Source organism: Artemia sp. Qi Xiang Cuo, chromosome 20, assembly GCF_049724085.1.
Source record: "Artemia sp. Qi Xiang Cuo chromosome 20, ASM4972408v1, whole genome shotgun sequence".
NCBI classification, from domain to species: Eukaryota; Metazoa; Arthropoda; class Branchiopoda; order Anostraca; family Artemiidae; genus Artemia; species Artemia sp. Qi Xiang Cuo.
Window position 1 is genome coordinate 34790699 of NC_142813.1, and position 13789 is coordinate 34804487.

General features: G+C 38.1%; 1 protein-coding gene across 3 annotated transcripts in view; it reads right to left on the reverse strand.

The window, feature by feature from the left end:
- LOC148940140 (uncharacterized) overlaps nucleotides 1-13789 on the reverse strand; it is a 192452-nt gene that overhangs the window by 16896 nt on the left and 161767 nt on the right. For all 3 annotated transcript variants that reach the window (XM_089105811.1, XM_089105812.1, XM_089105810.1), the window contains exons 8-9: nucleotides 11721-11834; nucleotides 8790-9005 (exon numbers count right to left, since the gene is read on the reverse strand). In XM_089105811.1, coding sequence (XP_088961937.1) covers nucleotides 8790-9005; nucleotides 11721-11834 — 330 coding nt within the window. The remainder of the gene's footprint in view (nucleotides 1-8789; nucleotides 9006-11720; nucleotides 11835-13789) is intronic.

Here is a 13789-nt window from a genome sequence, read left to right on the forward strand (position 1 = left end):
ATAAGTCGTATCGACATTGTCGTCAAAGTATTCATGATCTTACTCTTGAACCGCTTCAAAGTGGTAAGGGAGGACAGAACCCAAGGAAATCAAGCCAGCTTTCGGCCAGGTAGAGGCTGTACTGATAATATCTTCGTTTTCGCCTCATTATCCAGCAGTTTGAAAGGTACAATCTACCCCTGATCTTGATGTTCCTGGACTTCATTGCCGCCTTCGACTCTGTCACTCGCCAGAAACTTTGGAAGATCCTAGAGAATGACGGAATGCCGCTGAAGTTTGTTGAACTGATGAATGCATACTATGACGCGTCAGTGAGCCGAGTTCGAGTCTAGAAACTGACGAATTCCTGGTTGAGTTCGGAGTAAAACAAGGGTGTGTCCTCTCTCCGACTCTGTTCATTTATTGCGTCGATTGGGTGCTTGAAAATGCACTGTCGTCCTATCCAGGAGTTCAGATCGGACAGAATCTTTCACTGACTGACCTCGATTATGCGGATGATGTTGGCCTCCTGTCAGACCCCGTAGAAGCTCAAAACATGCTTGACAACGTTGTTGCCTGGGCAGACCTGATCGGCTTGAAAGTCAGCACAAAAAACAAAATTAATGGCTAATAACCACGACACAGGACCATTCAAACTAACTGTCAATCACGTTCAGCTGGAAACAGTCGACTGTTTTACATGCTTAGGCTCCCAAATATGTATTGACGGATCTTCCGACGCTGATATCCAACAGAGAATACAGAAAGCACAGACAGTCTTTCCCTTCCTTCGGAAACCCTTATGGAATCGCCGCGAAGTCAGTGTCAGAACGAAAGTTTGAATCTACATGGCACTAGTCCGCACCGTTCTCCTTTACGGATGCGAAACATGGTCGGTAAAACTACAGCATGAGAATACATTGAAGGAGTTTGAGCATACCTGTCTGCGAAGAATTCTCAGAATACAGCTGCGTGACCGTATCTCCAGCGCAGATCTACGTCGAATGTGCAATATTCAGAGAGATGTTGCGCTCACTATTAAAGAACGCCGTTTGAAATGATTGGGCCATGTATTACGGAAGCCGCCAGAATAGTTGCCTCGCCAAATACATCTAGTCAAGCCTATTAGCTCCTGGAAGAGATGCCAAGGAGGGCAGAGGAATAACTGGTGGAACCTGGCCAAATCAGACCTTGAACCTATCGGGCGGTTCAGAAAGTTCGGACACAGATGGTCAACTCAGTGGCTCGCTTTTGCAGAGCAGCTGGCAGAAGATCGCTCAACATGGTCCAAGAAGGTCCCCAAGATCATCGATGCCGGGCGAGGTGGAAACGCCTGATTCCCGCCACAAGTACAAGTAGCTGCATCTTCCAAATCCTCGGCGATTTTATCCAAGGCCTTCACCTTCACACCTCCTTAGTTTATATTTTAATGCTTTCTCCCCTTTTTTACATTCCTTTTTTTTCATATGATCTATCAATCAGATAATTCTTGTACAAGTCCCTTCTTTCTATTAAATATAAAGCTTTTGCAATAATATTCTTAGCTGCAGTCCTAGCTTTCTTCCCTAAGGCATCTTCAGCAACATCACAAATTATTTTTCTAAAATTATTCCAACCATCTTCCACATTGTCAAATTTTAAACTCTGAAGTTCAGTATTCAATTGTTCCTGGAAAGTTTCTCTCAAATTCTCATCCTGGAGTCTACCAACATCATAACTTCCCGGAAGGTAGTTACCCTTATGAAATTTCAGCTTTAAATCAACCCTAGACACTACTAGATGCAGGGGCGGATCCAGGATTTTTTTAGGGGGGGCAAAAGAGGTTGATCCTATAAACTTGCGTTAGGAGCAAGTTTAATTAACGCAAAATTGCATTAATTAAATAAAGTACACTACTTTAGACGACGTTAGGGAGGGGGCGCGCACCCCCCTCGGCCTCCCCCTGGATCCTCCATTGACTAGATGGTGATCTTTACTTTTAACATCAATAGCAGCACTCCTATATACCCTAGTATCTTGTATTGATCCTGCCAGTCTTCGGTTTACTATAACATAATCAATGAGGTTTGCTGTCTTACCATCACGTGAATATCGTGTTAACTTAAGAGCCATTTTATGACCAAACACTGTATTGCTTATAACTAGATTGTTATACCTACAGCATTGCAAAAGTCTGTATCCATTACTGTTTTCTTTTCCTACACAAAATTTACCTAGGCTAGGATACCATCTATCCCTATTTCTACCGACCCAAGTGTTAAAATTTTCTAGTAAAAACATCATATTTCTACCTGGGACCCAGTCTATTTGCTCCAGTAACTGTAAGTAATATTTATCTGAGTCACTAGTATCTCCGTCAGTCGGTTCTACAGGGGCATATACTACTATAACTGATACCCTAAACTTTTGAGTCATAAAATGAGCAATCAGTATTCTATCATAAATACCTCCCAGCTTAAACAAGACTTAGCAGCTTCCTTATGTATCATGAGCCCTATTCCCTGTCTATGTACCCCATCCTTCCTGCCTTAGTAAACAAATTCTATATCACCTAATTTCATGCTTCCTATCCCTGGGATATGAGTTTCTGAAACTCCTAATACGTTCACTTCGAATCGTCTGAATTCGTCAGTCAAAATGTCAATACGATTGTCATTTTTTAACGTTGTAACATTCTAAGTTCCAATTTTCATGTTTTTTAAATCAATGAAATTATTTTGACCTCAGGAAAAGCAATGATTCCGGATACCAGTGCAGGACAAGGATCACATATCTTCTCAAGTCTACACCGAAGTGCTTGAGCCGGCTTAGAACCGGACCACTTTGTGCAATCCTGGGCCCATCTTGGTCACACCATGGTTTTCAGCATTTGGCGATGCTCTTCTATCAACGATGCTCTAAGAGTCGAAATCCTGCACAGACAATCTCAGTCCTACTACCCCCGACTCATTATATATCCATGCCTACAAATATTATGCTACTACGGGGAGGCAGCCTATAGTAGATAAATTAGGAAGGAAGAGGTTTTTCAGCCCGAAAACGCCCGTCAAAACAGACTAAGCCGAGAAGAATTATCCATTAATTAGAATCATGTGCGAATGGTGTGTCGTTTACTAGGCTATAATTTCCTCGAGGGGCGCCACTCCTCAAGTGGGAATAGAGTTGACCGCAAGGTCCCCAGTCTTGCAGGTATACCGAAAGGGTCGAGGTAGCCCTTTGCAGAGGACGTTGTTCATAGGTCTGGATCTTAATTCCTGTCGCAGTTGTCCTTTTATAGTGGATCCTCCCGCGATGGTGTTCTGCATCACCATGCAATTTAACCCATTACTGGGAGAAGGTTTGTAACTTATAGGACGTGTGGACACACCGGTAGGCCCTATTGAATTTACATTTGAGGGGCCTTCTTCCTCCTCCGCCTGTATTTATGGCCCCGGGCGAGGGTGCCCCAGTTTCCATTATGGACCCCCAGGGAAAAGGTCCCCCCTTGGTCCGTGCCTCCTATGAAGGTACCCTACATATCTGTAGTGCGTTCCCCTATCACCACCTGGGGACACGCTGAGTGGCCTGGGGAAGGCCCCTTAAAGCTACCAAATGGTAAATACACTATGGTAATACACTTCTACATAAATGGTATGTATAACCTTTAACTTACAATCTATAACCAACTTATAACCTAAATCATGTTCTAACCTATACTATTTATCATGCATAACCTATGAATTATAATCTATAACCTATAACCATGGGCGCCCATAAGGGGGGCAGGGAGGGGGAAAACTCACAATTTCTCTGTGGTGGAATGGCCATACACAAGACCGTATCCCGGTGGAGTCAACAAGTTTGACCCTCCCCCCCCCCCCGCATATTTGTCCGACTTGAAAAAATGTATCCAAAATACATATAAATACGTTTTTGATGCGTTTCTTAAAGTTTGTGTACCACCCCGGATATTCCCTTGGTCTTGTATAGAAATAATAAATCCATTCCTGAACACAGGATTTGATTTGCGCCCAAACTATTTTAATTCACCTTATTTTACAATGCCCAAACCCTGGTGTGTAATGTGACTTAACTATCATTAACAATGCCCTGATTTTAAATCCTGTTATTGTCTCTATTGTTGCACGGGACACTTGCAAGAGTTAAATAAGTAGAGGGCGAATCCCCCCCCCCCCCAAAAAAAAAAAACACAAAAAAACCGATGAATTGCCGGGAATAATATAAGGAATTATCGAAAAAACCGTACAAAATCAAGACTTGGAGGGTCCTAATCTTCAGAGGCGGTCTGCATGCAGACCTAACAATTAATTAGAGTAAATACAACTATTAATTACTTGGTCCACAACACAGTCACGTTTGTCAGTTATGACAAAAAAACGGGGTCCCAGTTTATCAACTGTACATCTAGCTGTGCCCCGTCTTGCTTTTAGTACTGAAAACCTAAGTTTATGATAAGTTGTTAATATTTTTATTACAAGTAACAAACTTAACGTAAGTAACCATACTAACAAGGCCAGAAAACTTTTACGAGACTAGTGACAAAGAATGCATGTTTTGGTTACCATGCAACTAAACCCCATTCAACTTAACCCCATTTAACTCAGCCCCATTCAACTCTGCCATGGTGAAGCTAAGCCCCCTTGTAATTCAGCCCCCCTTTAAATCAACCCCCATGCAACTCAACACTCATGTTATGCAACCCCAATGCACCACAGGCCCATTCAAGCCCCGTGTAATTCAATCCTCATTTTATTCAACCCCATTTAACTAAACCCTCATTTAATTCAACCCCATATAACTCAATCCCCATGGAACTCAGTCCCCCTTCAATCCAACCTAACTTGCAATCAGTTACATGCACAGACTGGGGTTGAGTCGAATGGGTTGAATTCAATGTGGGTTGAGTTAAAGGGGGTTTAAGTTAAACGAGATTAAGTTGCATGGGGTTGAATTGAGTGGGGTTTATTCAAATGGAAGTTGTGCTGCGTGGGGTGGAGTTACATGAGGTTGAGTTGATTGGGACTGAACTGAAGGGGGTTTAGTTGAACAGGGGTGGAATTGAACGGGGTCGATCTCAACGGAAGCTGAGTTAAAAAACGGTTGAGTTAAAAGTGTCGAGTTGAACAAGGTTGAGTTGCGCGCACACTGAACGTTTTTAGTATTGGATCTCTGGAAAATGTGAATACTTTAGAGGTGATTCACATCGGAATATACCCCCACCCCCTGCTCGAGAAGAAATATCTGGCTCATCAGCTATGGATTTGTTCTTGTAGTCTGTCCGCTTATGTTATAGTTTTTAGCAGGGTTACTAATACCATTCCTGAAAACTTCAGAGAAAGTGGTAGGTAGGGACGTTATCAACGGCTGAAGGATCTAGAGTTTACAAAATAACATACTTTTTTCGAAAATCTGTTAGAGGTTTTGAGCAATATCCCTCCTTCGCCAATATTTTCCTGGGGTTTGCACATAGTTATACCCAGAAGTTGTTTCATTTCATACAGCAAAAACATTCACTGTATAACAATATACGACTAAAACATCAGTTTACATTCGGCATTTTTTGGTTTCTGTTTCAAAACATCCATTTTTATTAAAGAGATTGACAGATCCGATTTGAACACAACTCGATATAAATCTATACTGCAAAATTCAGTTTTTGAAAAAAAGTAAGATTTTACAAATGATAATGTTTAAACATGTTTTCAAGCTCTTAGAACCTTACTTGTCGAAATTATTGAATCAAAAAAGCAATTGGACTAGCTCAAATCTTTATGCATGTCTAGTAAAAAATATTGATAGTGTAAAAAGCACTACATTGAGATGCTTGCCTGAATAATAATACATTCAGAAATCATAGACAATGATACAAACACTTATAAAACATTTACTTCAAAATCAACTAATTAATAGAAAATCCCTGAAAAAGTTTAGATATTGATTCATAAATAAAGAAAAGGATAGAAATAAAAAACAAATACGTGACTTGGTATCATAAAGACTTTCACTTTTATTATTATTGTAAAACCCAGTGAACATGTATACAAGGGATCAATAATCAAATTTTCTTATTAGCAGGCTTTGGGACTTCGTCTTTTCTGACCCCCAAAAGATATTCGGTGGGATATATATCAGAGGATATGATTATTAAAATTATTTATTCAAACACTAAGTCAGCATCAATCTCAAAACCAGCTCTGAAATCCTTTGCTATTTGGCTGTTTTGCCAGGACAATGCACTAGGGCTTATGTCAGACGAAGTAGAATATTTCAGAGGGGGAAGGCCATAACTAACTATGATGAAACCACAGAATCTTTGATGAAAGAAATATGGGATTTTCCGACTTAATTGAATTTAATATGCTAAAATTTACAACATAATTAGATACCGTGTTTTTATTAAGAGTCCTGATCGAAAAAATTCTCCTAAAGACAGGGTTTGCTTTCAGATTTTCTAACTTAGTTGAATTTAACACATGCTAAAACTTGCTATATAATTATATACCTTTTTTTTATTAGAAATCCTGATCAAAAATAAATTCCACTAAAGACATATAAATTTCCTTGACTTCTTACTTGCAATTTTGGCAAATGCATTACAATTTTCTGAATAAAATCTAATTCACAGGTCGTTCAATAAAATTTTTTTTCTTCAAAAAGACAAATCCCAAAGCCAGGGTGACGAGCGTGGTCCACCAGTGTAATTTGCATAAAACATCTTTCTAATTATTTTGGACTAATGAAAAATGGTGCTGGAACCACCCCTTTTAGAAACTGGGCCATAAGTCATAAATTCGAGCCACCAGTCTTAGAGATTTTCGTTTCCCGGAGGGCTAAATAAATATTCTACTTCCTAATGTTCTCTGCCAGTTTTTTATTATTTAATGCTGTTTGGCTTTCAGATAGATATAATGCTGTTTATTATAGATATACAAAAAAAGTTTTTTTCAATTGAAAGAGACAAGAGACATTAAAACTTAAAACGAATAGAAGCTATTCCGTATGTGAGGGGGCTGTCCCTTCCTCATTCGTCTCTCTTTATGCTAGAGTCGTAAATTTTTACAAAACACTTCTTATTAAAAATCCAACGGACCTTGGTTTTCTGGAGTCGGTCTTAAAGAATTAGGACAAAAAGGCAAAATTTAGCACAAAGAGCGAGGGACGAGGAAGGGACAGCTCCCTCATATACTCAATAATTTTTGTTCGTTTTAAGTTTAAAGGTTGATCCTTACTTTCAATTGAAAAAGTAGTTTTTTTGTATTTAATTTCTGGCCGTTTTTCAAATCGTACCAGGAAATCCTCCCCCCCCCCTCCCATGTCAAATTTCGCCTTGAAAGTTTTCCCCGGAAACTTTCCTAACCTGGAAAAATTCTCCCCACGGAAAATCTTCCCCCTCAGAGAATCGTCCCCCAAAACTTTTCAGTATGTTACCCAATAGCAAATATGTAAGCAATGGGCAAATCGCATAATTTGCGGCCCTTTTCTCAGGGGCTTCAGGGGTTATGTCATCCCCAGAGACATAGTTACTGGACTTTTCAACTATGCTTAAAAAAATGGTTATCAGGATTTTGATCGGATATCTTTGGGTAGAAAAGGGACGTGGGAGGGGGCTAATTTCCAATATTTTTGGACATGTAAAAATGGCACTAGAGCTTTTAGTTTCCATTTGAATGAGCCCTCTTCCGATCTCCTTGGACCATTGGTTCAATACAATCACCACTGGGGAAAAAAATCAACACGCATCCGTGATCTTTCTCAGAACAAAAAATACAAATTTTGACATTTTTGTAGATAGAAACTTGAAACCTCTGTGACATGATTGTCTGACACTCTGTACCTGATTGTGCGATTTTCATTAAGATCAATTGATTTCTTAGGGGCTTCTCCTCCCTTTCCTAAGATCAGGCAAATTTTTGCAGACTCGTAGCTTTTGATGAGGTGAATTTTATATATCTGTAATCACCATTATGATTCATTTTTTTTATTGTTATAAAAATTCCTTTTTTAGAGTTTCGGTTACTATTGGGTCTATTCACTGCTTACCTACGGTTGATTACCACGAACTGTATTATATTAATTTTGGCTATAGGTTTAGCCATTTACTTGGAATACTTTGGATGAGCAAGCATAGACAAATGGTAGCAGAAGATGGAATACAGGAGAAAGCGCCTGATTGAATAGACAAAATGGTTCCAGAGGTGTTATTTAAGCCTGTACGCGCAAGTTAATTCAAAATATTAGCAGTATATAGTAGCCTACATAATAAGGGTAGGTTATAAGATAGGTAATTTCTGTTTAATTTTGCTTACAAGATAAAAATCTGATAGAAAAAAAAACATATTATTCGATTCTCAATTTCAGGCTCCTTTCTCGTATAATAGTTAGTGTTGTTGTAATTTTGTCGCAGCCGCCACCCCCTCCCTCCCCCTCCAAAAAATAGGACCAGAGATAGCTTTAGGTTATATACATAAGTTTGATGATCTTGCATAAAGTCGTCTTTGTTTTGAATTTTGGTACAACTATTGATTAGCAATCAGCTTAAAAACAATGCCAACCCATAAAATCAGCAAGGTTATGCATATAGCTTGGGGGGAGGCTATGCTGCTCCCCAAGGGATGTTCGATCTTGAGTGATTTGGAAACCAAGATCTTAATGTTTTTACCACTAAACAGACAAATGCACAAGAGTCTAAAATAAAAAGGAAGCTAAAATAGAAGCCTAGGAGTGTGCATTACACAGTTCCAGCAGATGAAAAAATAATGGGTAACAGATAGTAATAATGACAAAAGTGGAGACTGTAATTGAAAACGTACCTGTGTAACCAGGTAAGCAGACGCAGTGATAGTCAGCAACGAGATCGACACAAGTGGCACCGTTACTACATGGCTGATCTCTGCAGTCGTCTAGGTTCAGCTGACACTTGAAGCCTCCCCATCCTTTGAGACAGTTACACTCGTAACCTCCAAGTAAGTTTGTACAGTTATAGGCGTTAATACAAGGCTTTTCCAACGTATCACATTCGTTCACATCTAAGAAAATATGCATAAATATGAGAGTGTATCTTGAGAAATTACTACAAACGGGACAAGAAATACAAAATAACTTGTTCGAACATTTTTTTAGAATACCCATGTTATCTAAAAGCAAGTAACACACTTCTAAAATGACGGAAATAATTTATAAAATTGAAAAATAAATGCTTTCTTTCTAAAGCAACTGTGACTCACTCATAAATTTTTCATCGAAATTTTTCATTTATATTTTTTTCATTTTTTATTTTGACCCTAAGGTAATAGAGCAAAACTAACAACTTCACAAAGACACGTTTTCTTCACTCTCATCAACACACCCGAAAGTTCTTTTTTTTCTTTTTGTTATCATTACCACAAAGAAAGCACAACTTAATTTCGTGTTTCTGCTTTTCCCTTTTTTGTTGTCACGTTCGAATTTTTAGCTAAGAAAGTGTTATATGTATTTTTTTTTACCCGATTGAGTTGCATACGCCATTAACCAAAACCTACGCGAGGGTGCACACTGTTCTGTAATAGGCCACCTCATATGGTTTTGAAGGTACTTGAAGGATTTCCGATTCCAAATGTGTTGTTGCCTCTTTTTGCCTGTAGAAAAATACAAAAAAAAAATTGGGCATTCTCAATCGCCCATAATAAGTTCTTGTTTTTGTAGTTGTTCGCTCTTCTGTAAAATCTTTATTTTGAAACTCTTGACCTTTACAAGACCTTTTGTAACTCTGTTAGGACCATCTCAAACCAAAATCCTTCACGTCCCTACCATTTATGGCAATTAGGGAGGGAGGAAGATAGGGGATATCTTCCCCCTAGATCCCCCCAGGTTTGATTTTGAAAAATACCTCTTTTGGGTATTTTCTCTAAAAATGCATTTTTTTTGTATTTTACTGAAAAATTGAACAAGAAGAGTAGAACTGCCCCCCTTAGAATTTGAAACGTCTCCCCCCTCACACTTTTACGGATTGGTGCCACTGGTCTTTACATGCTTAACACTGTGCATTTTGCAATGGTCATGTTATCTTTTCTTTTCTTTTTTATTTCACTGTGTGCATATGTGATGCACAATGCATAATGCAATCTGATGGATATCTGCATGATGCATATATTTGAGAAAAATCTAAAATTTAATATCATGTGTTACAAATAACAACAATAATAATTTTGTGCGTTTGCTTGATATTATACTGTTCTTGTCTCCTATACGTCGGTAATATTACGGCACACCCAACAGCTTATGTACATTCTTGGAGACCACCTTGTTTCGTAACAGTTTTTGAAGAATTACAAATAAAAGCAGGAACATGTGAATAGTTGTTGGTTTTATATTGCCATTTTTGTTACAGCATAACTTAAAAACTTGCTCAAGAAAGAGAGGTTGTAGTACCTTTTTGCAGTTAGTATCATTTAAGGCAGGATAGTAGGCTACGGCACCGCCCTATCTGGATTAAAGAGGTAACTGGGGTCTTAAAATAAGACTGTTCTAACAGAAAAAGAACAAGAACTTGGACCTGCGCTGAATTTTCCCTTTTAATTTGTTTTGTGACGTCTCTATAACGCAGAGGAAATAACAGAGTAAGAAAGAATATGAGCAAATATATTTCTACACACGTTTCAATTTAAGCTGGCCAAGGAGAATGCGGCCAAGAAGTTTAGGAGAACGTATATTGTCACGAAGAGCTCCAGTTAAAATGACTAATAAAGAGGATATGCTGGGTGCAGTGGTGGCTGAATGAAATTCCAATGACTAGATCTAATGAGTTTCCTGGGCAACTTTCAATGTCCGGTACAGAAAAAAAATGCAGAATGGATAGCGGTATCATTAACTCTGAAGGCTAGAACATTAGATTTACGGTTCAAAGATTCACCGGGAAGCATTAAAACCTCGTATAGTTTGTACCAACTATACACTGTTAATAAGCAATCCCGCTTGCACAGGACCGTTCGAACGGGAGGCGAAGAATCACATTCTTCTCTACGCTAGATCTCGAGCAAGAGCAGTTAGAAAAGATGAAAAGATACATTGCTAATCCATTTCGCTGTTCCACTCACCTTTCGAAAGACAAATAAAAGTTATTTTCAGAACCATCTCCATTTCTACCAGATTTTAGGGTTTTGCTGATCTTAGGGATTTAGCTTTCGATACAGAACGTTATATTTAAATATCGAAGTAAGCGTACGAGACCGGCCATTGAGGCTCCCCTTGTTTAAGACTTAAACACTTTCGACTTAGGCAGATCATCTCTAATAATAGATGGTCCGATACTGGTGGAACTTTTTCCATTAGTTGTTCACCTTCTTAGGCTTCCTAACGTAATCTTAGAGTTTATGTAAAGATAAGTGAATTACTGTATTTGTTGTATCGATTTTCGAACCTTTTTCTAATTTATAAGAAAAATACTCTATTTAAAAAGCACAGCCATTCGAATTTTGGCACCTCGACCCTGCTGTCAACACTAGCCAATGAAATACTACAAATTTGAACGAACTTTACTATTTAATCAATTCCAGCGAAACTAAATGAAAGTTCTTTTTATATACTCTTCTATCTTAATCAAATTCAAGGAATATTGGGCATATTTTGTTGAGTACCCCTATTATGAGTAAAAATGAACAAGGTTAAGGGGGAAGGGACACAAAGGTTTCACACCAAAATTTGCATTTTTCAGATTTTTTTTTTTTTTATTGTAATTAGGAAGGATTGTCTCTTGAAAAACTTACCATCTTGGCACAAAGGTCCAGTCCAGCCCTCTCGACAAAAACATTCAAAACCAAGATGAAGGTCTTGACATGTGCCGCCATTGAGGCATGGATTTGATGAGCATTCGTCAACATCTGGAAGATGAGTTCAAAGTCAGGGTAAAAACTGAATTTGACGCTGTTTATAGAGATACCTTAGCGCAGAAGGAAGGGAATAGATAAATAGAGGCAAATATGGCTCTCCATCGAGGTAAATCCGAAGCCCCTCCCCTCAGAAACTTGAAAATGGTGACCTAAAATCACTTTTTTTTTGGTTTTGACCCATCCCCTCTTCAGAAAAGCTCTCTAACAAAAAAGGAAATAAAATATACACGTGAGTGTTTTTTATTATTATTTTTCATAAATATTAATATTTATAAGTTTATTTAGTATGTTTTCATCTGGGTCTCAGTTTTAATTCTGCCGAATTTACTTCGTCAACTGTAAAAAGCTATTCGTTATGGTGAGTAAAAAGACAAGCAAATTACGCACTTTTTTAAAATCTGGACCAGTATTATGTTTTTCTAATTTTTTTCATGGATTTATAGAAAGCATTTATCAATAACGTTTGCAATGTCCTTTTTTCAGAGAACCTAATCTTACTATGCTTCTACGATTTTGTTTTATTATATTCGTAAAATAGAATTGCCTTGCAAGCCCAAGTTTAGCGACTGCCCGCAGCGAGGGCTGAAGGCCTAAGGAATCAGAAGGGGGATCGTTTTGTTTATAGCCTCATATGATTTTGAAGTAAATTTATCCTTCCAGTTATAGGATTGCTTAGTAGGCTACACATCTTTCCTTCGGTTTTCTTAATCATCAGAACGCTCTTCTTACGACTAACTTGAAGCATCTCAACCATTAATACAAAACTAAACATTTTGACTTTGGATATCTACCTGTGGTAGCTCAGTGGAATGATGCTCTATTCGGAAACACGAAACAGAGGGGTCGATGCCCGCTGCACCATGGAATAGGCTTGCTACTTGTCCTGTAAAAACACCCAGCAACTGAAAAGTCAATTCGACTCCCTAAGCGCCAGCAATGGCTCTGGGAGATATTCTCCTTTATCCTTTGGATGTTTATTTATTACAAAAACACAACAAACATTAAAAATTAAATCTGAATCGGGAAATTTTTTAGAAAGTTTTGGGGTGCTGCAACTGTGCGTAGGCTAAAGAGCTGCAAAGAGAAAGGAGGTGCTGCAAAGAGCTTACGTGCAATAGCAGTTTACAATCCAGAAAGTTTTCTGAAGACCCTGCATTCGATATGTTCTGGCTGGATTTAAATAATCCAAACCTATCCTCCCCCTTATTATGAAAGGAGAAAAGAATTTCAATAGATATACCTGCAATTGATAATGCTTTTTGGTAAATTAATGGATGGAGAATAGTATGAATAGGGAAATTGTTAAAAAAAATTATTTTTAGGAAAAAAGTAAATAAAATGTAATAGGAGTGAAAAAATTATGTGTGAGGAATTAGAAAGGTAGAAGGCTATGGGTTGCCGAATAAGAGGTAAGATAGTTAGGTAGTGAAGTGAAGGAATTTATAGTGAAATAGTGATGAATTAGATTACAAATAAGCAGGGAGTCTTAGAGCGAAAAAAGAAGAAAGAAATGAGACTTGTTTTTATTTTATTTTCAGGAGTGCAAAAAAGAACTAGACCCGGTTTGATTCTATCCATTACATAAAGTATCACCAACCTATTATCAAGAAAACAAAAAGAGGAGGAAACGAGGAAAGGAGTTACATCCAGGACATTTCAGTATGGACCAAATCTGTTGGATAAGAGAAAGAAAAGAAGAAGAATTTAAAATTTGTATTAGAAAAGGATTTTGTATAAACTTTAATATTAAAGTCTATTTTTGAAAAAAAATAATAATGCTTCTTTGCCGATCTACGGTTTTACCTTTGTCGATTCAAACTGTTCCACGAAGGGTTGCGAACGGGAGCATAGGTTAGGTAATTTTGAATCACCTGGAGGATCTCTCAGCAGTGTATGAAAAGAAGCACTTATTTTCTGTTCAACTACAGAGTTTAGTAGTAGCTGAG